Source organism: Pelodiscus sinensis, chromosome 16, assembly GCF_052426305.1.
Source record: "Pelodiscus sinensis isolate ZL-2025 chromosome 16, ASM5242630v1, whole genome shotgun sequence".
NCBI lineage: Eukaryota > Metazoa > Chordata > Testudines > Trionychidae > Pelodiscus > Pelodiscus sinensis.
The window spans coordinates 1,404,002-1,429,413 of NC_143067.1; the positions used below are offsets into that span (position 1 = coordinate 1,404,002).

The 25,412-nt window shown below is 69.5% G+C and overlaps 1 protein-coding gene across 2 annotated transcripts in view; it reads right to left on the bottom strand.

Moving 5' to 3' along the window:
* UNC5A (unc-5 netrin receptor A) overlaps positions 1-24,416 on the bottom strand; it is a 49,812-nt gene extending 25,396 nt beyond the window's left edge. For both annotated transcript variants that reach the window (XM_075900718.2, XM_075900717.2), the window contains exons 1-2: positions 24,107-24,416; positions 456-677 (exon numbers count right to left, since the gene is read on the bottom strand). In XM_075900718.2, the coding sequence (XP_075756833.1) occupies positions 456-677; positions 24,107-24,173 (289 nt within the window). In that variant the 5' untranslated portion in view covers positions 24,174-24,416. The remainder of the gene's footprint in view (positions 1-455; positions 678-24,106) is intronic.
* Between the last annotated feature and the right edge of the window lie 996 nt (positions 24,417-25,412).

The following is a 25,412-nucleotide window of genomic DNA, read 5'->3' on the forward strand; positions in this document are numbered from 1 at the left end:
GCCCGGGTCCCTCCCGCCCTTACCGGTGCCCGGATCCCTCCCGCCCTTACCGGTGCCCGGATCCCTCCCGCCCTTACCGGTGCCCGGATCCCTCCCGCCCTTACCGGTGCCCGGGTCTCTCCCGCCCTTACCGGTGCCCGGGTCCCTCCCGCCCTTACCGGTGCCCGGATCCCTCCCGCCCTTACCGGTGCCCGGGTCCCTCCCGCCCTTACCGGTGCCCGGGTCTCTCCCGCCCTTACCGGTGCCCGGATCCCTCCCGCCCTTACCGGTGCCCGGGTCCCTCCCGCCCTTACCGGTGCCCGGGTCCCTCCCGCCCTTACCGGTGCCCGGATCCCTCCCGCCCTTACCGGTGCCCGGGTCCCTCCCGCCCTTACCGGTGCCCGGGTCTCTCCCGCCCTTACCGGTGCCCGGGTCCCTCCCGCCCTTACCGGTGCCCGGGTCCCTCCCGCCCTTACCGGTGCCCGGGTCCGTGCTGCGCTGCGTGACGTGCTCCCCCTGGTGCACCCACTCTCCGTTGCACTTGAAGTAGATCTGGGTGGCGGGCGCGGCCCGGCAGGCCAGGCTCACAGGCTTGTTCTTGACGATGTAGACGTCCTGGGGCTCCAGCTGGAAGTGGGGCAGCAGGTCTGACGCGGCCCCTGGCATGGGGTTGGCCACCGTGGCGCTCTGCTGGGCACCTGGCAGGAGGGAGGCCGGAGTGGGGCCAGGAGCCAGGCTGCGGCAGGACGGTGCAGCCAGGGACGGCCCAGGGTCAGGCCTAGGACAGCAGCCCAAATGGGCCCGGGGCCCCCGCTAAGCACCGGCCCTGGTGCCCGGCTGAGGGAAGGGCCCGAGCCCGCGTAGGGATCCCCGCAGCCGCGGCTCTCTGGCCAGACGGCAGCTTCCAGCCCCTTGGTCGGTCGTGGCCCTTCTCGGACCCCGGCCCATTTACCAACATCCGGCCTGACCCATGGCCCCGTGCCGGGCACAGCCCAGGAAAGCCCCGTGGCCCCGGGCCCCAGCCTGGCCCTGGGTGCTCACGGCTCCCCACACCTGCCGTGCAGCCCCCATTCCTGGCCCTGAAGCGATGTCCAGCGCCCACCGGCCCCGTCCCCACAGAGCTGGGAGACAGGCCAGTCCTCAGGCCCAGGCACCCTCAGCCCCCAACAGACTCCCCCCTGTCAAAAAACTGACAGCAACCAAGCCCTGCAGCGACCCAACCAGCCACACACCACGTAGTGCCGCCACGCCAGGGCCCAGCCACCCCCGCGATCTCCTCATGCGATACCTGCCAACCTGTGCCAGCAGCACCCTCTGCCCCGTGCATGGAGCCCCTGGCGGCACCCCCAGACCGGACAGTGCACGGGGCCCCTGGCTGCACCCCCAGACCGGACGGTGCACGGAGCCCCTGGCTGCACCCCCAGACCGGACAGTGCACGGGGCCCCTGGACGCACCCCCAGACCGGACGGTGCACGGGGCCCCTGGCCGCACCCCCAGACCGGACAGTGCACGGGGCCCCTGGCCGCACCCCCAGACCGGACAGTGCACGGGGCCCCTGGCCGCACCCCCAGACCGGACAGTGCACGGGGCCCCTGGCCGCACCCCCAGACCGGACAGTGCACGGGGCCCCTGGCTGCACCCCCAGACCGGACAGTGCACGGGGCCCCTGGCCGCACCCCCAGACCGGACAGTGCACGGGGCCCCTGGCCGCACCCCCAGACCGGACGGTGCACGGGGCCCCTGGCGGCACCCCCAGACCGGACAGTGCACGGGGCCCCTGGACACACCCCCAGACCGGACAGTGCACGGGGCCTCTGGCCGCACCCCCAGACCGGACAGTGCACGGGGCCCCTGGCCGCACCCCCAGACCGGACGGTGCACGGGGCCCCTGGCTGCACCCCCAGACCGGACAGTGCACGGGGCCTCTGGCCGCACCCCCAGACCGGACAGTGCACGGGGCCCCTGGCCGCACCCCCAGACCGGACGGTGCACGGGGCCCCTGGCGGCACCCCCAGACCGGACAGTGCACGGGGCCCCTGGACACACCCCCAGACCGGACAGTGCACGGGGCCTCTGGCCGCACCCCCAGACCGGACAGTGCACGGGGCCCCTGGCCGCACCCCCAGACCGGACGGTGCACGGGGCCCCTGGCCGCACCCCCAGACCGGACAGTGCACGGGGCCCCTGGCCGCACCCCCAGACCGGACAGTGCACGGGGCCTCTGGCCGCACCCCCAGACCGGACAGTGCACGGGGCCCCTGGACACACCCCCAGACCGGACAGTGCTCTGGCCCCATCATTACTGCCCTGGCCTCTGCTCTCTAGCCAGCAACCAGGTTTCCCGGGGTGGCTGTTTCCTGCCATGCCACTGACAGCGACGTTCACTAGGCAGAGCCAGCCCCGGCCCCCCCAGGGCCAGCGACACCAGCACAGCCCTGCCGTGCCAAGCCCCCGGTCCGGCCACTCTGAGCCAGGGGACCCCCCCGTTGGATCCTGGTGACTTCCTGCCCGGGTATCGGCTGGCACTGTGTGTGACGCAACGGGCCCCCCGCCAGCGCACGAGAAAAGCCACCCAGGGTGCGTGGCCGGGGCTGTCCCCCCCATCCTGATTTGCGTTAGTTCCCTGCCCTCTCCCACAGCCCCTCAGTGTCTGTGTGCATGTGTGTGCGTGCGAGTGTGTGCACGTGTGCATCTGTGCGCATGTACATCTGTGCGCCTGTGCGCCTGTGTGCCTGTGCGCCTGTGTGGTTGTGTGAGTGTGCGCCTGTGTGCGCGTGTGCCTTATGTGGTTGTGTGAGTGTGCGCCTGTGTGTGTGTGCACCTGTGTGGTTGTGTGAGTGTGCGCCTGTGTGTATGTGCGCCTGTGTGTATGTGCGCCTGTGCGTCTGTGTGGTTGTGTGAATGTGCATGCCTCTGTGTGTGTGTGCGCCTGTGTGCCTGTGTGAGTGTGCGCGCCTGTGTGTATGTGTGCCTGTGTGCATGTGTGCCTGTGTGTTTGTGTGAGTGTGCACGCCTGTGCGTATGTGTGCCTGTGTGTGTGTGTGCCTGTGTGTATGTGTGCCTGTGTGCCTGTGTGGTTGTGTGTGTGTGTGCGCCTGTGTGTATGTGTGCCTGTGTGCGTGCGTGCCTGTGTGGTTGTGTGAGTGTGCGCGCCTGTGTGTATGTGTGCCTGTGTGCGTGCATGCCTGTGTGGTTGTGTGAGTGTGCGCACCTGTGTGTATGTGCGCCTGTGTGCGTGCGTGCCTGTGTGGTTGTGTGAGTGTGTGCACCTGTGTGTATGTGTGCGTGTGTGCCTGTGTGATTGTGTGAGTGTGCGCGCCTGTGTGGTTGTGTGAGTGTGCACGCCTGTGTGGTTGTGTGAGTGTGCACGCCTGTGTGTATGTGCGCCTGTGTGTATGTGCGCCTGTGTGCGTGTGTGCCTGTGTGGTTGTGTGAGTGTGTGCACCTGTGTGTATGTGTGCGTGTGTGCCTGTGTGGTTGTGTGAGTGTGCACGCCTGTGTGTATGTGCGCCTGTGTGCATGTGCGCCTGTGTGGTTGTGTGTGTGTGTGCGCCTGTGTGCATGTGCGCCTGTGTGCATGTGCGCCTGTGTGGTTGTGTGAGTGTGTGCGCCTGTGTGTATGTGCGCCTGTGTGCATGTGCGCCTGTGTGGTTGTGTGAGTGTGCACGCCTGTTTGGTTGTGTGCCTGTGTGGTTGTGTGAGTGTGCACGCCTGTGCGTATGTGTGCCTGTGTGTGTGTGTGCCTGTGTGGTTGTGTGAGTGTGCGCGCCTGTGCGTATGTGTGCTTGTGTGCTTGTGTGAGTGTGTGCGCCTGTGTGTATGTGTGCCTGTGTGCGTGTGTGCCTGTGTGGTTGTGTGAGTGTGCACACCTGTGTGTATGTGTGCCTGTGTGTATGTGTGCCTGTGTGGTTGTGTGAGTGTGCGCGCCTGTGTGTATGTGCGCCTGTGTGCATGTGCGCCTGTGTGGCTGTGTGGTTGTGTGAGTGTGCACGCCTGTGTGGTTGTGTGCCTGTGTGGTTGTGTGAGTGTGCACGCCTGTGCGTATGTGTGCCTGTGTGGTTGTGAGAGTGTGCGCGCCTGTGTGTATGTGTGCCTGTGTGGTTGTGTGAGTGTGCACGCCTGTGTGTATGTGTGCCTGTGTGGTTGTGAGAGTGTGCGCGCCTGTGTGGTTGTGTGAGTGTGCACGCCTGTGTGTATGTGTGCCTGTGTGGTTGTGAGAGTGTGCGCGCCTGTGTGTATGTGTGCCTGTGTGGTTGTGTGAGTGTGTGCGCATGCACCTGTGTACCTGTGTGAGTGTGAGCGCCTGTGTGTATGTGTGCCTTTGTGCGTGTGCGCCTGTGTGATTGTGTGAGTGTGCGTGCCTGTGTGTATGTGTGCCTGTGTGCACGTGCGCCTGTGTGGTTGTGTGAGTGTTCACGCCTGTGTGTATGTGTGCCTGTGCGCCTGTGTGGTTGTGTAAGTGTGCGTGCCTGTGTGTATGTGTGCCTGTGTGGTTGTGAGAGTGTGCGCGCCTGTGTGTATGTGTGCCTGTGGGCGTGTGCGCCTGTGTGGTTGTGTGAGTGTGCACGCCTGTGTGGTTGTGTGCCTGTGTGGTTGTGTGAGTGTGCACGCCTGTGCGTATGTGTGCCTGTGTGCGTGTGCGCCTGTGTGAGTGTGCACGCCTGTGTGGTTGTGTGCCTGTGTGGTTGTGTGAGTGTGCACGCCTGTGCATATGTGTGCCTGTGTGTGTGTGTGCCTGTGTGGTTGTGTGAGTGTGCGCACCTGTGTGTATGTGTGCCTGTGTGCGTGTGTGCCTGTGTGGTTGTGTGAGTGAGCGCGCCTGTGTGCCTGTGTGCCTATGTGGTTGTGTGAGTGTGCACCTGTGTGCGTGTGTGCCTGTGAGCCTATGTGGTTGTGTGAGTGTGCGCCTGTGTGTATGTGCCCCTGTGCACCTGTGCGTCTGTGTGGTTGTGTGAGTGTGTGTGCCTGTGTGTATGTGTGCCTGTGTGTGTGTGTGCACCTGTGTGCCTGTGTGCACCTGTGTGCCTGTGTGAGTGTGAGCGCCTGTGTGTATGTGTGCCTTTGTGCGTGTGCGCCTGTGTGGTTGTGTGAGTGTTCACGCCTGTGTGTATGTGTGTCTGTGTGCCTGTGTGCCTGTGTGTATGTGTGCCTGTGTGCCTGTGTGCCTGTGTGCGCATGCACCTGTGTACCTGTGTCACAGTGACACTGCCCGGGCCAGGGAGTCTGCACACACAGCCCTGCTGGTGCCAAGCAAACCCAACCTGCTGCCCCAGCCCTGGGCTCCCCCCTCCACAGCCCCACCCCCTTCTTCCTGAGGCCCCGCCCCTTCGTGGAGCCTGGCCCTGCCCTGCCCCCCCCCCCCCCCCCCCCCCCCGCCGAGTGACTAACCGGCTCTAACTAAGCGTTTGATTAACAAATGATAAAATAGCGATTGTGCCGAGCTGTAATTGCTGCTGCTAATTGGCTGGTTCGGGTTTAATCAGCAATTACATGGAGCAGGGCAGTAATTAACCCTCCTCACACACTCCCCAGCCCCCCCTCCGCGGCTCAGCAGGGCCTGGGGCGCTGCACAGGCACCAGGGGGACCAGTCTGGGCTGCAGGGGGTCCCACAGAGCCAGGGTGGGGCAGGACAAGCATATATGGGGTGGGGGGGCACAGACAGGCCAGGAGCAGGGGGAGGCACTGGTGGGGAGCGCGGGGGGGGGGCAGATAGGCTGGGAGCAGGGGGGGACAGACAGGCTGGGAGCAGGGGGGGACAGACAGGCTGGGAGCAGGGGGGGAATGGCTGGGAGCGGGGGGGGGGACAGGCAGGCTGGGAGCAGGGGGGGAATGGCGGGGAGCGGGGGGGACAGACAGGCTGGGAGCAGGGGGGGAATGGCGGGGAGCGGGGGGGACAGACAGGCTGGGAGCAGGGGGGGAATGGCGGGGAGCAGGGGGGGACAGACAGGCTGGGAGCAGGGGGGGAATGGTGGGGAGCAGGGGGGGACAGACAGGCTGGGAGCAGGGGGGGAATGGCGGGGAGCGGGGGGGACAGACAGGCTGGGAGCAGGGGGGGAATGGCGGGGAGCAGGGGGGGACAGACAGGCTGGCAGCAGGGGGGGAATGGTGGGGAGCAGGGGGGGACAGACAGGCTGGGAGCAGGGGGGAATGGCGGGGAGCAGGGGGGGAATGGCGGGGAGCGGGGGGGACAGACAGGTTGGGAGCAGGGGGGGAATGGCAGGGAGCGGGGGGGACAGACAGGCTGGGAGCAGGGGGGGAATGGCGGGGAGCGGGGGGGACAGACAGGCTGGGAGCAGGGGGAATGGCGGGGAGTGGGGGGGGACAGGCAGGCTGGGAGCAGGGGGGGAATGGCGGGGAGCGGGGGGGGACAGACAGGCTGGGAGCAGGGGGGGAATGGCGGGGAGCGGGGGGCACAGACAGGCTGGGAGCAGGGGGGGAATGGCGGGGAGCGGGGGGGGCACAGACAGGCTGGGAGCAGGGGGGGAATGGCGGGGAGCGGGGGGGACAGACAGGCTGGGAGTGGGGGAGGGAATGGCGGGGAGCGGGGGGGACAGACAGGCTGGGAGCAGGGGGGGAATGGCGGGGAGCGGGGGGGGGACAGGCAGTCTGGAAACAGGGGGGGAATGGCGGGGAGCGGGGGGGACAGACAGGCTGGGAGCAGGGGGGGAATGGCTGGGAGCGGGGGGGGGGACAGGGCAGGCTGGGAGCAGGGGGAATGGCGGGGAGCGGGGGGGACAGACAGGCTGGGAGCAGGGGGGAATGGCGGGGAGCGGGGGGGGGGGGGGGGGACAGACAGGCTGGGAGTGGGGGAGGGAATGGCGGGGAGCGGGGGGGACAGACAGGCTGGGAGCAGGGGGGAATGGCGGGGAGTGGGGGGGACAGACAGGCTGGGAGCAGGGGGGAATGGCGGGGAGCGGGGGGGACAGGCAGGCTGGGAGCAGGGGGGGAATGGCGGGGGGGGGACAGACAGGCTGGGAGTGGGGGAGGGAATGGCGGGGAGCGGGGGGGACAGACAGGCTGGGAGCAGGGGGAATGGCGGGGAGTGGGGGGACAGACAGGCTGGGAGCAGGGGGGAATGGCGGGGAGCGGGGGGGACAGACAGGCTGGGAGCAGGGGGGAATGGCGGGGGGGGGGGGGACAGACAGGCTGGGAGTGGGGGAGGGAATGGTGGGGAGCGGGGGGGACAGACAGGCTGGGAGCAGGGGGGAATGGCGGGGAGCGGGGGGGACAGACAGGCTGGGAGCAGGGGGGGAATGGCGGGGAGTGGGGGGGACAGACAGGCTGGGAGCAGGGAGGGAATGGCGGGGAGTGCGGGGGGACAGACAGGCTGGGAGCAGGGGGGGAATGGCGGGGAGCGGGGGGGACAGGCAGTCTGGGAGCAGGGGGGGAATGGCGGGGAGCGGGGGGGACAGACAGGCTGGGAGCAGGGGGGAATGGCGGGGAGCGGGGGGGACAGACAGGCTGGGAGCAGGGGGAATGGCAGGCTGGGAGCAGGGGGAATGGCGGGGAGCAGGGGGGGACAGACAGGCTGGGAGCAGGGGGGGGGGAATGGCAGGGGGGGAGCAGGGGGGGGAATGGCGGGGAGCAGGGGGGGACAGACAGGCTGGGAGCAGGGGGGGAATGGTGGGGAGCGGGGGGGACAGACAGGCTGGGAGCAGGGGGGGAATGGCGGCGAGCGGGGGGGACAGGCAGGCTGGGAGCAGGGGGGGAATGGCGGGGAGCGGGGGGGACAGGCAGGCTGGGAGCAGGGGGGGAATGGCGGGGAGCGGGGGGACAGGCAGGCTGGGAGCAGGGGGGGAATGGCGGGGAGCGGGGTGGGCAGGCAGGCTGGGAGCAGGGGGGAATGGCGGGGAGCGGGGTGGGCAGGCAGGCTGGGAGCAGGGGGGGAATGGCGGGGAGCGGGGGGGACAGGCAGGCTGGGAGCAGGGGGGGAATGGCGGGGAGCGGGGGGGACAGGCAGGCTGGGAGCAGGGGGGAATGGCGGGGAGCGGGGGGGACAGGCAGGCTGGGAGCAGGGGGGGAATGGCGGGGAGCGGGGTGGGCAGGCAGGCTGGGAGCAGGGGGGAATGGCGGGGAGCGGGGTGGGCAGACAGGCTGGGAGCAGGGGGGGAATGGCGGGGAGCGGGGGGGACAGACAGGCTGGGAGCAGGGGGGGAATGGCGGGGAGCGGGGTGGACAGGCAGGCTGGGAGCAGGGGGGGAATGGCGGGGAGCGGGGTGGACAGGCAGGCTGGGAGCAGGGGGAATGGCGGGGAGCGGGGGGGACAGGCAGGCTGGGAGCAGGGGGAATGGTGGGGAGCGGGGTGGACAGGCAGGCTGGGAGCAGGGGGGGAATGGCGGGGAGCGGGGGGGACACGCAGGGGCAAGACAGGGAGGCTTCCCTGTGGTCTCTGTTTTTGCCCCCTGGGTACAAGGGGCCTGCAGGGACCCATGGGGGGGGCAGGCTGTGGGGGGGCTCTGAAGTCCTCGGCCTCCGTCCCTGCCCCAGAGCCCCTCTCGGACACGCTGCCCCGGGCCCTGGGTCCCTGGCAGGGGTGAGTGGACACGGTGCCGCGACCCGGCCTGGCCCCAGCCGGCTGAGTGAGGGGACAGGGCGCCTCTGGGAAGGGCAAACCCGTTACTGACCCTGCTGCCACCGGGAGCGCTCGGTGCCACCAGGGGCCACGCAGGCCACGCCCGGCCAGCCCCACGTGGCCCATCGGGGGCAAAAGCGAATCCAGGGACCCTGCTCCAGCTCGGGGTCATGGGCTGTGCAGCAGCCTGGGCGGGGCGGGTCTAGCCGGGCATCCGGCCCTGCGGGCACCGTGGCACTTCTGAGCTGGCCGGAGAGACTGGACAGAGCCCCGCACAGCTCTGCCCACCAGCGCGGGCACCGCTGGAACAGAGCCAGCAGCTGCCCCCACCCCCGGCTTCCCCCGCAGTCGGCACCAGCCGAGCCAAGCTGCTAATCCCCAGCCTGGGGGCAATTCATGCAGTTACCCCCCCCCCGTACAACGACATTTCCTAGCCCACTGATTTAACCAGCCAGCGGTGCCCAGATCATCCAGGGACCTGCCCTCGTAACATGGCCCTCACCCCGACACACACACACACACTGCGCACCCCGACACGCATGCACAGTGCAGTGTCTCACACACACACAGAGCGCACCCCGACACGCATGCACAGTGCAGTGTCTCACACACACACAGAGCGCACCCCGACACGCATGCACAGTGCAGTGTCTCACACACACACACACAGCACACCCCGACACGCATGCACAGTGCAGTGTCACACACACACACAGAGCGCACCCCGACACGCATGCACAGTGCAGTGTCTCACACACACACAGAGCACACCCCGACACGCATGCACAGTGCAGTGTCTCGCACACACACACAGAGCGCACCCCGACACTCATGCACAGTGCAGTGTCACACACACACACACAGCGCACCCCGACACGCATGCACAGTGCAGTGTCTCGCACACACACACAGAGCGCACCCCGACACGCATGCACAGTGCAGTGTCTTTCACACACACACACACACACACACAGCGCACCTCGACACGCATGCACAGTGCAGTGTCTTTCACACACACACACACACAGAGCGCACCTCGACACGCATGCACAGTGCAGTGTCTCACACACACACACAGAGCGCACCCCGACACGCATGCACAGTGCAGTGTCTTTCACACACACACACACACACAGAGCACACCTCGACACACATGCACAGTGCAGTGTCTTTCACACACACACACACACACACAGAGCGCACCCCAACACGCATGCACAGTGCAGTGTCTTTCACACACACACACACACACACAGAGCACACCCTGACACGCATGCACAGTGCAGTGTCTTTCACACACACACACACACACACACAGCGCACCTCGACACGCATGCACAGTGCAGTGTCTTTCACACACACACCCACACAACCATCTCACCCCAACATGCATGCACAGTGCGGTCGCTCTCTCTCTCTCTCTCACACACACACCTCACTGCAATACACATGCATACACAGAAACACCTCACCCCGACACATATGCACAGTGCGGTGTCACACACACACAGACGTCTCACCCACACACACAGGCACGCACTGCTGTCTCACACCCACAGAGGGCTCTCACACACACACCGTACACACCAACTCACCAGGATGTACATCCCGTGCAGCCGCACGTTGCAAAGCCCACACGCTACATGCAAACCCGTGTGTGCTCCCCGCACCCCGCACTGCCCAGCCAGAGCCCACTCGTGGCCCTGCTCAGGCCCCACAGCTGGGTGATTCAGCCAGGTGCAAATCCGTTTGCCGGAGGAATCCTGCAGCACAGCGCCAGCCCCCTGCCCCTCTGGCCCCACCATGGGCAGGGGCAGCTCCTATTGGACCAGCTTCTGCCGGCCACAGCCACCACCACCCTGCCACAGGCACCCGGCCAGCTGCCACCACCACCCTGCCAGCAGCCCTCTAGCCACTGCGAGAACCACTGGCTGTGCTGCCACAGTGGTCGGTGCGGCGCCTGGCACCCTGGGGTGGCTCATACCAGACAGACCCAGAAAACATCCCCCCAGCTCGTGCAGAACCAGTGCCCCTGGCGGGGGGTCCCAGCATGGCCCGCTCCCCGGTGGGCAGCCCCCGTGGGGAGGGCACCACGCGCTGGGCACTGCCCTGCCTGGGTCCCCACTTGCCCTGGGCCTGGGCCCTGCCGCTCTTCCTCCCCGCTCACCTGCTGCTGCGTTGCCATGGGAACAGGCTGGATGCTCATGATGTCACCTTGGCGATAGCTCGGAGCCAGGTTCCCTGCCACGCGTGGGGGGAGCGGGTGGCGGGGCTGGCTCCAGTGCCCACGGGCGGCCACATGGCGATCTGGGGGCGGAAGCTGCTCTCGGCCCCGCCAGGCTAACGAGGGCCGCTCCAGCCTTAACGGCGCGGGGGGACGGGAGCCCCACTCGGAGCCCAGCTCTTGGCACCCTGCCCACGGGGAGGGGACCGCGTCCTGCTCCCCGCCCATGGCACCTGCCCCCGCCGTGGCCTCCCTCAGCCCCCCACCCAGTGCCAGGCCTTGTTCCCCGCATCTCCCCCGCCCCCCACGCACGGCCCCTGCCTGCACAGAGCGTCGCTCATGCTCCCGGCCAGGCGTGTTCCCAGCAGGCGCATGGCCTGGGCCCCTCCCCGGTGGGCAGCTGTCACGCAGCCAGGCCAGCGCTGCCTCGAGCCCCATGGCCCCCTCGCCCGCCCGCCCGCCTCGGCCAGGCCCAGGAGCACAGCTGTGGTGCTGCCGGGCCCTGCCCCAGGCCAGCAGCTCCCCGTACGCCAGGGCAGACAGGCCCCATTTCTCCGTGTTGGGCCGGCTGCACGGGCACCGGGGCCACGCGAGAGCGCCAGCAGCCTGCGCCAAAGGAGACGGGCCTGGGGTGGCAGGGAAGGCTAGTGGGGGGAGCAGCCTCACCCGTTTCCCACAGCGGGGGGCTGGCAGCAGGCACCAGGGAGACGGCCGACACAGGAGCCGTGGCCGGTGCCCAGGGGAGGGAGTGGGGACTGGCGGCCCCCAGCAGTGTGAGCCAGGCACTGTCCATGGTGCTGAGGCTGCGGAGGAAGCCCTGTGAGCTGCCGGACCTGCCAGCTGGAGGTGGGCACATGTTTGGTGCCCAGAGGAAAGCCAGGCCTGGAGCGGGGCAGGACAGCACCAGCCATAGGCCTGGGGCTCGCTCAGGGGCCCTGCCAGGCGGCGAGAGCCGTGTCCTCTGGCTGCTGGCACTATGCGACGCCCAACGCCAGGCCCCGTACAACAGCTGGGCTGGCACAACGGGGCTGCTCTGGGCTCTGAGCCAGCTGTGCTGAGCCCTATGGCCGGCCTCCCCAGCATCCGGGCAGCCATGAGGCATGGCCACTCTGGTGGGATGTGGGCACCACCTACACCCGCTCCCTGCGATGCCCCCACCCCATGGCACAGGGGCAGGGCAAGGTGCCACGAGACGGCTGGACCCGGCACCGGTGGAAGCTGCTGCCGTGCATCACGCCCACACGAGGCTGCCACCAGTGGGCTGAGCGGGACCCTCTGGATAAAACAGACCCGTGGGGCATGGGTAGGGCAGAGACCCCCCAGAGGGGCCACAGGTGTCACTGCACATGACCTGGGCCCAGCCATGTGCCCCTGCCCCGCTCAGTGGGGCTCCCGGGAGGGGGGCAAAGAGAGGTGGGGAGAGCAGGCAGCTGCCCGGATTGTGGGACAGACAGACAGGGGAGGGGCGAGGCATGGGGCAGCTCCCACCCTGGCTCATGAGGCCCCTTCCAGTAGCAAATGAACTAGCCAAGGGAGCAGACGCACGGGGGCTGGGGGACCAAGGGAGGTTGGGGGAGCAGACGCACGGGGGCCGGGGGGCCTGAGGGAGCAGACACACGGGGGCCGGGGGGGCTGAGGGAGCAGACACACGGGGGCCGGGGGGGCTGAGGGAGCAGACGCACGGGGGCTGGGGGACCAAGGGGGTTTGGGGGAGCAGACACATGGGGGCCAGGGCAGTAGCGCAGGGGCAGGGGTTGCTACAGGGCATGTGTGTCACAGAGCATGTGTGCGTCTGTGTGCAGGACACTACAGACAGTGCATGTGCGTCTGTCTGTGTCCAGGGTGTGTGTGTGTGTGTGTGTGTGTGTGTGTGTGTAGGCTTCCACAGATAGTGAGCATGCAGGCTCATGTATGATGCACATGAGTTACACAGTGAGTGTGTGCAGGGCTGCACACTGCACATGCACGTTCACACACTATGTAGCATGTATGTGTTACACAGTGTTCTGTGCTGCACAGATGGTGCATGTTCATTACACGGTGTGTGTCAGGTCGCACATAGGGCAGGTGTGTGCTACACAGCATGTACCGGGGGCACACACTGTGTGTGCTACACAGCACATGCCAGCTGCAAAGTGAGCATGTGCATTTTACTCAGCGTGTGCCGGGTTGCGCAGACTGGGCACGTCCAGTGCATGGCATGTGGTGGGGCGCACAGGCAGCGTGTGCACATTCCATGGTGGTGTGAGCACTGATGCCCAAGGCGACAGGCCCTGATGTGTGGCTGGCAGGGCGAGGCCTGGCTCTTCAGACGGCTCCCGCCCCGCTCAGCAGCGGCTGTCACAGGAGATCAAAGCTGGCACCCCACAGAGCATCCAACACGGGTCTCTTGCCCTGCCTGGCTACCGCCTCCTGACCCTGCCCGGCCGCCTCCCGGCCCTGCCTGGCCGCCACCTCCCGACCCTGCCTGGCTGCCACTTCCTGGTCTGGCCTCTGCCCGGCCGCCGCCTCCCGACCCTGCCTGGCTGCCGCTTCCGGGTCTGGCCTCTGCCCGGCCGCCGCCTCCCGACCCTGCCTGGCTGCCACTTCCCGGTCTGGCCTCTGCCCGGCCGCCGCCTCCCGACCCTGCCTGGCTGCCACTTCCCGGTCTGGCCTCTGCCCGGCCGCCGCCTCCCGACCCTGCCTGGCTGCCACTTCCCGGTCTAGCCTCTGCCCGGCCGCCGCCTCCCGACCCTGCCTGGCTGCCACTTCCCGGTCTGGCCTCTGCCCGGCCGCCGCCTCCCGACCCTGCCCGGCCGCCGCCTCCCGACCCTGCCTGGCTGCCACTTCCTGGTCTGGCCTCTGCCCGGCCGCCGCCTCCCGACCCTGCCTGGCTGCCACTTCCCGGTCTAGCCTCTGCCCGGCCGCCGCCTCCCGACCCTGCCTGGCTGCCACTTCCCGGTCTAGCCTCTGCCCGGCCGCCGCCTCCCGACCCTGCCTGGCTGCCACTTCCCGGTCTGGCCTCTGCCCGGCCGCCGCCTCCCGACCCTGCCTGGCTGCCACTTCCCGGTCTGGCCTCTGCCTGGCCTCCGCTTCCCGGCCCTGCCCGGCCGCCGCCTCCCGACCCTGCCTGGCTGCCACTTCCCGGTCTGGCCTCTGCCTGGCCTCCGCTTCCCGGCCCTGCCTGGCCGCCACCTCCCGGTCGAGCCTCCGCCTCCCGGCCCTGCCGCCGCTTCCCAGCCCTGCCCAGCCTCTGCCTCCCGACCTGCCCAGCCGTCACGTCCCAGTCAAACCTCCCATCCCTGCCCGACCACCACTTCCTGGCCATGCCTGGCCGCCACCTCCCGGCCTTACCCAGCCTGGCCACCACTGCCCAGCCTCTGCCTCCCGCCCTGCCTGGCCGCACCCTGGAATCTCTTGCTTTCAGCCTGGCTGGCTTGTGCCACGTCAGCTCGGCTCTGTTGGCACGGGACCCAGGTCCATGCTTGGCCCCGCCCACCAGGACTGGAGGCACCTTCACCCATCTGCCGCCGCACCCACTCTGCCGGGCATGCCCAGCCCCCACGTGCCCCCGGGCAGGGTCTACCTGGCAGAGAGGGCTCTCTGCAGCCCGCTCCCCCCAAGCCAGGTGCAGGGAGAGGGCCGTTTGCCTCTCACCTCCATGTGCGGAATGAGTTTTGTTCTGCGCCGCTCGACACGAACGGCCATTGTGCTGCCCTATGGATCCCATGGAGAGAGACCTTGTGCAGTGATGCCCGGGAGGGGAACGCAGGGGTCCGGGGCTACCCCACTCCCACCCAGATGGCTCAGCCCGGGAGTGTCTCAGGCTGCTCACGTGGCCTCAGTGTTTGTGGCTGGGAGCTCCTCACGCTCCCCCCTGCCTCCACAGCGCTGCCCCCCCACCTCTGCCCCCACAGCACTGCCCCCCCACCTCTGCCCCCACAGCGCTGCCTCCCCCCACCTCTGTCCCCACAGCACTGCCCCCCCACCTCTGCCCCCACAGCACTGCCCCCCCACCTCTGCCCCCACAGCACTACCCCCCACCTCTGCCCCCACAGCGCTGCCCCCCCACCTCTGCCCCCACAGCGCTGCCTCCCCCCACCTCTGTCCCCACAGCGCTGCCTCCCCCCACCTCTGTCCCCACAGCGCTGCCCCCCCACCTCTGCCCCCACAGCGCTGCCTCCCCCCACCTCTGCCCCCACAGCGCTGCCCCCCCACCTCTGCCCCCACAGCGCTGCCTCCCCCCACCTCTGCCCCCACAACGCTGCCTCCCCCCACCTCTGCCCCCACAGCGCTGCCCCCCCACCTCTGCCCCCACAGCGCTGCCTCCCCCCACCTCTGTCCCCACAGCGCTGCCCCCCCACCTCTGCCCCCACAGCGCTGCCTCCCCCCACCTCTGCCCCCACAGCGCTGCCTCCCCCCACCTCTGCCCCCACAGCGCTGCCCCCCACCTCTGCCCCCACAGCGCTGCCTCCCCCCACCTCTGCCTCCACAGCGCTGCCTCCCCCCACCTCTGCCCCCACAGCGCTGCCTCCCCCCACCTCTGCCCCCACAGCGCTGCCCCCCACCTCTGCCCCCACAGCGCTGCCTCCCCCCACCTCTGCCCCCACAGCGCTGCCCCCCACCTCTGCCCCCACAGCGCTGCCCCCCACCTCTGCCTCCACAGCGCTGCCTCCCCCCACCTCTGCCCCCACAGCGCTGCCTCCCCCCACCTCTGCCCCCACAGCGCTGCCCCCCACCTCTGCCCCCACAGCGCTGCCTCCCCCCACCTCTGCCCCCACAGCGCTGCCTCCCCCCCACCCTTGACCCACCTGCCCAGGCCAAGCAAGCAGGGAGCACGGAGCCCCTGCCCCACCACTCGGCTGGGTTAGTCTGTCCTGTCACCTGGCTCCCTCCTCCCCGGGCCACTCCACCTCCCAGTCCCCGCTGGCTACTCCACCTCCCCACCCCTCACAGCTGCTAGGGCCTGACACCTCCTGGCCCCAGCCCTGGCACTCTGAGCGCTGGCACCGTGGTCCTGCCAGCGCCCGCGCCCAGCGCTGCGCCCGGGGGCTGCCTGTGGCCATGGAGCCGTTGGGCTGGGGGCAGGGCTGGGTGGTGACCGGCTGCAGCAGCCTGCGCTCTCGCAGCCCTGGGGCACCGCTGATCCCCGGGAAATCCCCCGGCCCCACGGGCCTGTTCTCTGCTCCGGGAGCTGGCACCAGCTCGGCATGCGGGGCCATGCCAGAGGGCAGGGGCTGCGAGTGCCAGGCCCGCCCAGGCAGGGCTCCAAGCCAGGCGGGGCGGGCTGTGGAGGGGCTGCCAGGGCTTGGCACTGGGCGCTGGCAGGGCCGGGGGCCAGGCCCCAGCCTGCGCACGAGGGGAGCAGGGAGGGTGGAGCTCCCCAGCCAGCTGGCCCAGCTCCCCAGGGCTTGTGCCAAGGCAGCTCCCCCGGCTGCGCTGCTCAGGCTGGCAGCAAACGGGGCGGGCACCGGGGGCACGTGGCACAGAGCAGGGCCCAGTGGGGCTCCCTTCCCAGAGCCACAGCCAGGACGCCCATCCTCCGCTCTAACCACTGGTGCCCACTACCCGCCCTGAGCCAGGAGAGAAACCCGGAGGCCGGGCGCCCCAGAGAAGGGCTGCTCCCCGCGGAACGGAGTCTGGGCTCTGGGGCAGCGCTGGGGCCGAGCCAGACCCACAGCGCCCTGGGCCCCGCTCTCCCCGGCCGGGGTGGACCAAGTAGCGGTGCCCCGCGCCAGCGCCCCCTCGTGGGCGGGGTGGGCGGGGCTGCGCCGGCGGCGGCGGGGCGCTGATTAAGTCAGCGGCTGGAATGAATGAATTAGTCCGCGCGGGTTTTGCATCACAATGGAGCGGCGCTAATTAAGTATTGCAGTTGATAACGCTTCCCCCATTACAGCCAATTAGCATGTGCTGGCACGGCTCCCGGCTGGGGGGAGGAGGGCACCCCCGCTGCAGGGCGGGGGGAGGCGAGGGAGCGCCCAGCAGCGCCTGCCGCGGGCCAGGCCGGTCGCAGCCCCCAGCACCTCTCGGCCGACGCTCCCTGGGGAGAGCCAATGCCCTGGGCCCCCTCAGCCCCCGGCGCTGGGCAGAGCAGGCTCTGAGGGGCACTGGGGCTAAGAGGCAGACGTGGGGCTCCCCTCCGGGCACCCGCCCGCTCGCTAAGAGCCCTAGCAAAGCTGAGAGCAGGGCAGGGACCCTGAGCTGCCAGCAGGGCCCCACCAGCCACCTCCCCAGCCCCACAACTGCTGCCCCCGCCCAGCGCCCCCCAGACTGGGACCACGGGGTCCCCCTGCTCCACGGGGAGCCAGCTCACCCTCTCCCACAGGGAGCAGAGTCACAAATACTGACCCAGGACAAAGACCACAGGCTGGTGCCCCCCACGCCCCACTCACTGCCCCAGCCCAGGGCACCTAGAACACCCAACGGTGCCCCCCGACCCCCAGCCCAGGGCACCTAGAACACCCCAACGGTGCCCCCGACCCCCAGCCCAGGGCACCTAGAACACCCAACGGTGCCCCCCGACCCCCAGCCCAGGGCACCTAGAACACCCAACGGTGCGCCCCCGACCCCGAGCCCAGGGCACCTAGAACACCCAACGTTGCCCACCGACTCTCAGCCCAGGGCACCTAGAACACCCAACGGTGCCCCCCCACCCGCAGCCCAGGGCACCTAGAACACCCAACGTTGCCCCCCGACTCTCAGCCCAGGGCACCTAGAACACCCAACGGTGCCCCCCCACCCGCAGCCCAGGGCACCTAGAACACCCAACGTTGCCCCCCGACTCTCAGCCCAGGGCACCTAGAACACCCAACGGTGCCCCCCCGACCCCCAGCCCAGGGCACCTAGAACACCCAACGGTGCCCCCGACCCGCAGCCCAGGGCACCTAGAACACCCAACGGTGCCCCCCGACCCCCAGCCTAGGGCACCTAGAACACCCAACGGTGCCCCCCCGACCCCCAGCCCAGGGCACCTAGAACACCCAACGGTGCCCCCCGACCCCCAGCCTAGGGCACCTAGAACACCCAACGGTGCCCCCCGACCCGCAGCCCAGGGCACCTAGAACACCCAACGTTGCCCCCCGACTCTCAGCCCAGGGCACCTAGAACACCCAACGGTGCCCCCCCGACCCCCAGCCCAGGGCACCTAGAACACCCAACGGTGCCCCCCGACCCGCAGCCCAGGGCACCTAGAACACCCAACGGTGCCCCCCCGACCCCCAGCCTAGGGCACCTAGAACACCCAACGGTGCCCCCCCGACCCCCAGCCCAGGGCACCTAGAACACCCAACGGTGCCCCCCGACCCCCAGCCTAGGGCACCTAGAACACCCAACGGTGCCCCCCGACCCGCAGCCCAGGGCACCTAGAACACCCAACGGTGCCCCCCGACCCCCAGCCCAGGGCACCTAGAACACCCAACGGTGCCCCCCCGACCCCCAGCCCAGGGCACCTAGAACACCCAACAGTGCCCCCCGACCCCCAGCCCAGGGCACCTAGAACACCCAACGGTGCCCCCCGACCCCCAGCCCAGGGCACCTAGAACACCCAACAGTGCCCCCCGACCCCCAGCCCAGGGCACCTAGAACACCCAACAGTGCCCCCCGACCCGCAGCCCAGGGCACCTAGAACACCCAACAGTGCCCCCCCGACTCTCAGCCACCCCCCCACCCGTGCCAGGCCCAGCGCTGTGGCTGTGGGAAGCGGAGGAGTTCTGAGTCCTGTCACTGACAGCGAAGATCCAGCTCTCTCCTGCCAAGCCTCAAGGTCACCCTGAGCCCTGGGGCCTTGGCTGCAGAGTGGGGAGGAGCCTCGGCAGGCAGCCCACCGGGAAGCCCTCTCTCCCCACCGGGGCTTCCATCCTGGGCCAGGCCCAGCCCCTCCCAGCCTGGAGCTCTCAGCGCCCGACTCCGCTGGGCACCACCGGCTGCAGCGTGGGGCTGGCTACAGCGCCCGTACGACCCTGCCGAGGCTGTGCCCAGCCCAGCCCAGCCCAGCGCCCGTACGACCCTGCCCAGGCTGTGCCCGGCCCTGCCAGCCCAGCCCAGCCCAGCCCAGAGCCCGTACGACCCTGCCCAGCCCAGCCCAGCGCCCGTACGACCCTGCCCAGCCCAGCCCAGCGCCCGTACGACCCTGCCCAGCCCAGCCCAGCCCAGCGCCCATACGACCCTGCCCAGCCCAGCCCAGCCCAGCGCCCGTACGACCCTGCCCAGCCCAGCCCAGCCCAGCCCAGAGCCCGTACGACCCTGCCCAGCCCAGCCCAGCCCAGCGCCCGTACGACCCTGCCCAGCCCAGCCCAGCCCAGCGCCCGTACGACCCTGCCCAGCCCAGCCCAGCCCAGCGCCCGTACGACCCTGCCCAGCCCAGCCCAGCCCAGCCCAGCCCAGAGCCCGTACGACCCTGCCCAGCCCAGCCCAGCCCAGCCCAGCGCCCGTACGACCCTGCCCAGCCCAGCCCAGCCCAGCCCAGAGCCCGTACGACCCTGCCCAGCCCAGCCCAGCCCAGCGCCCGTACGACCCTGCCCAGCCCAGCCCAGCCCAGAGCCCGTACGACCCTGCCCAGGCTGTGCCCAGCCCAGCGTCCGACCAGCTCCTGTCCTCGGCCGGCTCCTGATGCGCCCAGGCAGGAGCACTCACAGCTACAGCACCTGGGCCCGGCTTGGGGGTGCAGGGTCAGGGAGCAGCAGCTCAGAGCTGGGGAGACATTAAGTATTCCCAGAACTGGCCTGCAGGGGGCAGCGCCCGGAGCAGCAGGGCATGGGGGTGGGGGGGGCCAGGTGGAAGTCTCTGGCCCCTGCCGATGGGCGCTCCTGATGGCACAGGCTGGGCGAGGGGCGCTGCTGCACGTGGGACAGGCTGAGCCCTGGACAGGGCATGCACAGCGGGGCCAGCCCGGGGCCCCTGGCAAGGGCCTGTCCTCACCCCTGCGCTGGCACCCGCCTGCCAGCCTCCTGCTGGGCCCCGAGCCCCCCGCCCCCAGCTCCGAGCCTCCAGCTTTGTGCCAACCCAACCCGGTCAGCTTCCAAGGGGCAGCCCTGTCCGTGGGGCTGGGCTCTGCTCCAAGGGGGTGTGACGCAGGGGGGGGTGGTCTGCTTTTGTGAGCCTTCGCGGCTGTGTGTGTGTGTGTGTGTGTGTGTGTGTGTGTGTGTGTGTGTGTGTGTGTTTCTGTCTATCTGTGTGTCTCTGTGTCTGTGTCTGTCTGTGTGTCTGTGTGTGTGTGTGTCTGTCTGTGTGTCTGTATCTGTGTGTGTGTCTCTGTGTCTGTGTGTGTGTGTCTGTCTGTGTGTGTGTGTGTCTGTGTCTGTGTGTGTGTGTGTGTGTGTCTGTGTGTCTGTCTGTGTGTCTGTGTCTCTGTGTGTCTGTATCTGTGTGTCTGTCTGTGTGTGTCTGTGTGTGTCTGTGTGTGTGTGTGTCTGTGTCTGTGTGTGTGTGTGTGTGTGTCTGTGTGTCTGTCTGTGTGTCTGTGTGTCTGTGTCTCTGTGTGTCTGTATCTGTGTGTCTGTCTGTGTGTGTCTGTGTGTCTCTGTGTCTGTGTGTGTGTGTCTGTCTATGTGTCTATCTGTGTGTCTCTGTGTCTGTGTGTGTGTGTGTCTCTGTGTCTCTGTGTGTGTGTCTGTGTGTGTCTGTCTGTGTGTCTCTGTGTCTCTGTGTGTGTGTGTCTGTCTATGTGTCTGTCTGTGTGTCTGTGTGTGTGTGTCTGTGTGTCTCTGTGTCTCTGTGTGTGTGTCTGTCTATGTGTCTGTGTGTCTGTGTGTGTGTGTGTGTCTGTGTGTGTGTCTGTGTGTCTGTGTGTGTGTGTCTGTGTGTCTCTCTGTGTGTGTGTCTGTCTATGTGTCTATCTGTGTGTCTCTGTGTGTGTGTCTGTGTGTCTGTCTGTGTGCATGTGTCTGTGTGTGTCTGTCTGTCTGTGTGTGTGTGTGTCTGTGTGTGTGTCTGTGTGTGTGTGTCTGTGTGTCTGTCTGTGTGCATGTGTCTGTGTGTGTCTGTCTGTCTGTGTGTGTGTGTCTGTGCAGGGCCCAGCGGGGGGCGGGCCCCTGAGCCAAGACTCGTAGGCACTGGCCCGGCGCGTCACACCTGGCCCGGGAAGGCGTTTGGACAACGGAAGGGGTGGGGCTGGGGGAGGAGGATGAGCTGGGCAGACTAAAGCTGGGGGGGGGGGGTCAGGGGCCCTTGAACCCCTCCCCCAGGAGGGATCGGGCTGTCCACCCCCAGGGCATCCTGCTGCCATCGCCCGCGTCCCGGAGACCCAGTAAACCTGCTCTACGGGCTGCCCGACAGTCCCAGCTGGCTGCGGCCGGGGGCAGGGTCGGGGGCTCCCTGATGCGCTGTCACAGGGGGGCAGGGGGCTGGGGCCTCCCCACACGGCTCTGGGACCAGGGCCCCCCGGTGCCCCTATTCCTGCCCTTCCCAAGCACAAGGGCCCACCCCCAGCGCAGCCTCCCGCAAACTCGGGGTGTGGCACTCCAAAGACGCCCTGGGGGTCTTGGCTGGCAGCAGGGTGTGTGGCTTGGCACTGGGGCCCCAGGCAGGCGAGGGGCCACAGCAAACAGGAGCAGAGACAGACCGAGCTGCAAGGGTCAGAACCAAGCCAAGGAGCCGCCGGGCGGGGCAGGGTGCCAGGGTGGGCACAGCTGGGCACAGGGAGAGCGGCTCTGTCCTGGGCCAGGCAGGCAGCGCCAGCAGGGCCCCGTGCCCCAGCCCCTGCCAGCGCGGCGCTTTGGGTCAGAGCCAGCCCCGCGGGCACGGCTCCAGAACAAACAGCCCGCGCACTGACGGCAGCTTCCCCTCCTGGCGAGCACCACGCTGCCTGGGCAGCAGCAAGAGCCTGCACAGTCCCGCCAAGCCCTTCCGCACACGGCCAGCTCGCTCCCCAAGTGGGATCCGGCCCCCGCCCTGCCCCGAGCACCCCGGGGCTCAGAGCCTGCTCCAGCCCAGGCGCCACCGGCCCGAACACCCGCAGGCCACGGGCCGTTCCCTCCCACCAAGCTGGGCCAGCATGGACCTGGGGCTGGAAGGGCTGCACCGGAGCCAGACTCCTGGGCCTGTCCCCACTGACTCCCTGGGCTGGCTCGGCCAGGCCGCTCGGTGCCTCGGTTTCCCCGCTGGCAGAGGGGTGAGGGCAGCAGGCTGGGAGAACCGAGCGCAGGCGCCGGGAGACCCACCTGGGTCCCACCTAAGGCCTGGGCAACTCTCAAGGTAGCTGGATGAAGCTGATGCCTCCAAGTGCCGCCCTGCACCAAGCCAGCCTGCGGGGCAGCCCCGGCCAGGCGGGCGGAGGAGTCTCCCCCCCAGCTACTGTGCTCAGGGCGGGCTACCCCCGCACCCCCGCCCCCACGCCCACCCCCTGCACTGCGGGCTGCTCGGGCGGGGGCGGCGGAGCTGCGGCTCCCTGCGGTGCCAGGCAGGTGGGCGCTGCCAGCTGAGCAAGCAGCCAGCAAAGGCTCCGGCGCGGCCACCGCACGTGGGAACCCAGGTCCAGCCCAGGCCTGAGCAGAACTGAACGGGCCCAGCAAAGGCCTCTGTAGCCTCCGTCCAGACCTTCCCCAGCCCAGCCCAGCCCTGACTCCACGGCTCACGCTCGCCTGGCTCTGGGCCTGGAGACGCACCCGCCTCCCATCCACAGGACCAGCACAGCCCCGGGGACGTGAGAGAGCAGGGGCTGCGGGGCGGGGGTGAGGGGCACCAGCAGGGCAGGGCTGGCAGGGGCTGCGGGTTGGGGGTGAGGGGCACCAGTGGGCTGGGGGGCAGGCTGGGCTGGCAGAGCGGTTGAGGTGAGGGGCACGGGCAAGGCTGGGGGGCAGGACTGAGGGTCGGGGGTGCGGGACACTGGCAGGGCTGGGGGGCAGGGGGACTGTGGGTCGGGAGTGAGGGGCACCGACAGGGCTGGGGGGCAGGGCTGGGGGTAGGGGCTGTGGGTCGGGGGTGAGGGGCACCGACAGGGCTGGGGGGCAGGGCTGGGGGTAGGGGCTGTGGGTCGGGGGTGAGGGGCACCGACAGGGCTGGGGGTAGGGGCTGTGGGTCGGGGGTGAGGGGTACCAGCAGAGCAGTTTGGGGGAAGGTTGCTTTACTCCCACCCATGGGTCCCAGGCGCGGCAGCGGCCGAGGGGCAGGGACGCGGCTGGATGGACCGTACAGACCCTGGGTTCTGCCCCCAGGGCTGGCTTGGGCAGCTGTGAGCCAGGTGCCCCGCTCTGGCTGGGCAGGGGGCAGGCGCCGGAAGCTCGGTTCTGGGGGTTCAGGGTCCCTGGGCTGGGGCACACGTGGCCATTCCGCAGAGCCTGTGACTTCCCAGGTGCGTGGCTGCCCTGCCCTGCCCCGTGGGGCTTGGGGCCAAGCCAGACAGCTCCAGGCTGCCCTGCAGGACGGACACACGGGGCCCTGCTCCTCCCTGCCAGCCGCGGTGCCAGCCCACCGCCCCCATGGGCAGGCCCCACAGAGTAACTGAACCTGACCCAGCACCACGGACCAGAACCGGGCACCAACCCGGCTAGAAACCCGAGTGCAGCTGCCAGCCTGGTGCCCCGGGATGGACTGGCAGCTGCAGTGGGGAAGGTGGGCGCAGAGCTGGCTGGGGCCTGCGCCGAGAGGGGGGCTGGCAGAGCTGGCCGGGGCGGGGGGGGGCAGAGCTGGCCGGGGCGGGGGGGGGGGGCAGAGCTGGCCGGGGCGGGGGGGGGCAGAGTTGGCCGGCGCTGGGGCGGGGGGGGGGCAGAGCTGGCCGGGGCGGGGGGGGGCAGAGTTGGCCGGGGCGGGGGGGGGGCAGAGCTGGCCGGGGCGGGGGGGGGCAGAGTTGGCCGGCGCTGGGGCGGGGGGGGGGGCAGAGCTGGCCGGGGCGGGGGGGACGAGGAAAGCTGGCCGGGAGCTGCGCGCATAGGTGGGGGAGAACAAAGCTGGAAAGCTGGCCAGGTGCTGCGCCGGGGGAAGGGGGGCTACTTGGAGGAGGCGAGGCTCAGAGCGGGGTGGGGGAGGCGTAGAGCTGACCGGGGGGGGGGGGGAGTGCGCGGAGATCTAGTCGGCGGATGCGCGGGAGAGGACGCGCAGAGCTGTCCGGAGCCTGCCCAGGGGAGGTTGCGCGCAGAGGTGGCCGGGGGCTACGCGGAGGAGGAGGAGGGGGGAGGGCGCGCAGAGGTGGCCGGGGGTTACGCGGAGGAGGAGGAGGGGGGAGGGCGCGCAGAGGTGGCCGGGGGTTACGCGGAGGAGGGGGGGGGGAGGGCGCGCAGAGGTGGCCGGGGGTTACGCGGAGGAGGAGGGGGGGAGGGCGCGCAGAGGTGCCCGGGGGCTGCGCGGGGGCGGTTGCGCGCAGAGCCGGCCGCGCTGCGCTCCCGGGTGCGCATCTGGCGCGGGTCTAGCTCCACTCACCGGCGGGCGGGCGGCTGGCGAGCAGCGATCCGGCCAGCAGGACCCGGCACAGCGCGGCCGCGGCCATCCCCGCCCCTCTCAGCGCCCCAGGCTGCGCGGGGCCGGCGCGCAGCGGGCGCCCATGGCCGGGCTCGGCGGCGGCGGCGGGTCCCGGCGCCCCCAGCTGCCGGGAGCGACTGGCCCAGCCCGGTGCCGGCGCAGCGCAGGGGAGCCCGGCAGCGCCGCAAAACGCGGACTGGATCCGCCGCGGAGCGGAGCGAGCAACAGCTGGTGCGGGGCGAACCCAGCGCCGCCGCGTCCCTCCCCCCCCGCCGGGCAACGGGCCCGTCCCCGCCACCATCCCCCCGCCGTGCAACGGGCCCGTATCCACCCCCCCCCCCGCCGCGCAACGGGCCCACCCCCCCAGCCCGGCAACGTCCCCCCCTTCTACCACCTCTCCAGCAGCAACCGCCCGTCCCCTGCACCACATACCCCCATCTGGGCAACAGGCCCCCCCCCCCGCCAGGCAACGGGCCCGCCCCCGCACCACTGGCCCCCCCCCGCCAGGCAACGGGCCCGCCCCCCCCCCCGCTACTGCCCCACAGGGCAACAGGACTGTTCCCCCTCCCCACTACTGCCCTGCCAGGCACCGGTCTCCCCGCCCTCTGGATCCGGGCCCTAGGCCCACCCAGCCTGGTTCCCAGGAGTGCACAGGGCCAGAATTGCCCCCGTCACAGCTCCTGCCAGGCCCTGGCACCCGCTGGGCAGACGGCGCTGCCAAGGGCAACCGAGGGCCAGGACTGATCCCTGGCCCGGCCCTCCAGAGGGATAGCACAGACCTGAGCCGGCCAGGGTGGAGGGAGGCCCGGAGCCGACTCTCTGTCCTGGGGGTGACGGAGCCGTTGCTCCCAGCAGCGCTGCCCCCGGCCTGCCTGCTCCAGTGCCCTGCACCCAGACAGCACGTTCATAACCCTGCAGGTGCCCAGGTGCTGCTCCGGCAGACGGGCTCGGGGGGGCCGCTCCCCGCCTGACAGACGGTGCAGAGAGCCTCACGCCACCTACGCAGCTCCCCGGTACAGACGCACAGACCCCGTACAGACTGACGGCGCGTTGGGCCCCGTCCGCAGCCAGAGGCGACTCCGCGGCCAGTCGAGTGGAAGGTTTCTCGGGTCTCCGACACGGGGCAGCGCAGGCTCCATGTTAACACCGGAGCCGGGGCAGAGCCTTAGTCCTCCTGGGGGGGCTCACAGGCCCCTGAGCCCCCCTGTCCTGCTCCCTTCATGCTTCCCCCAGCCAAGCCTGCCCCAGCTCCCAGCAACTGGTCCCT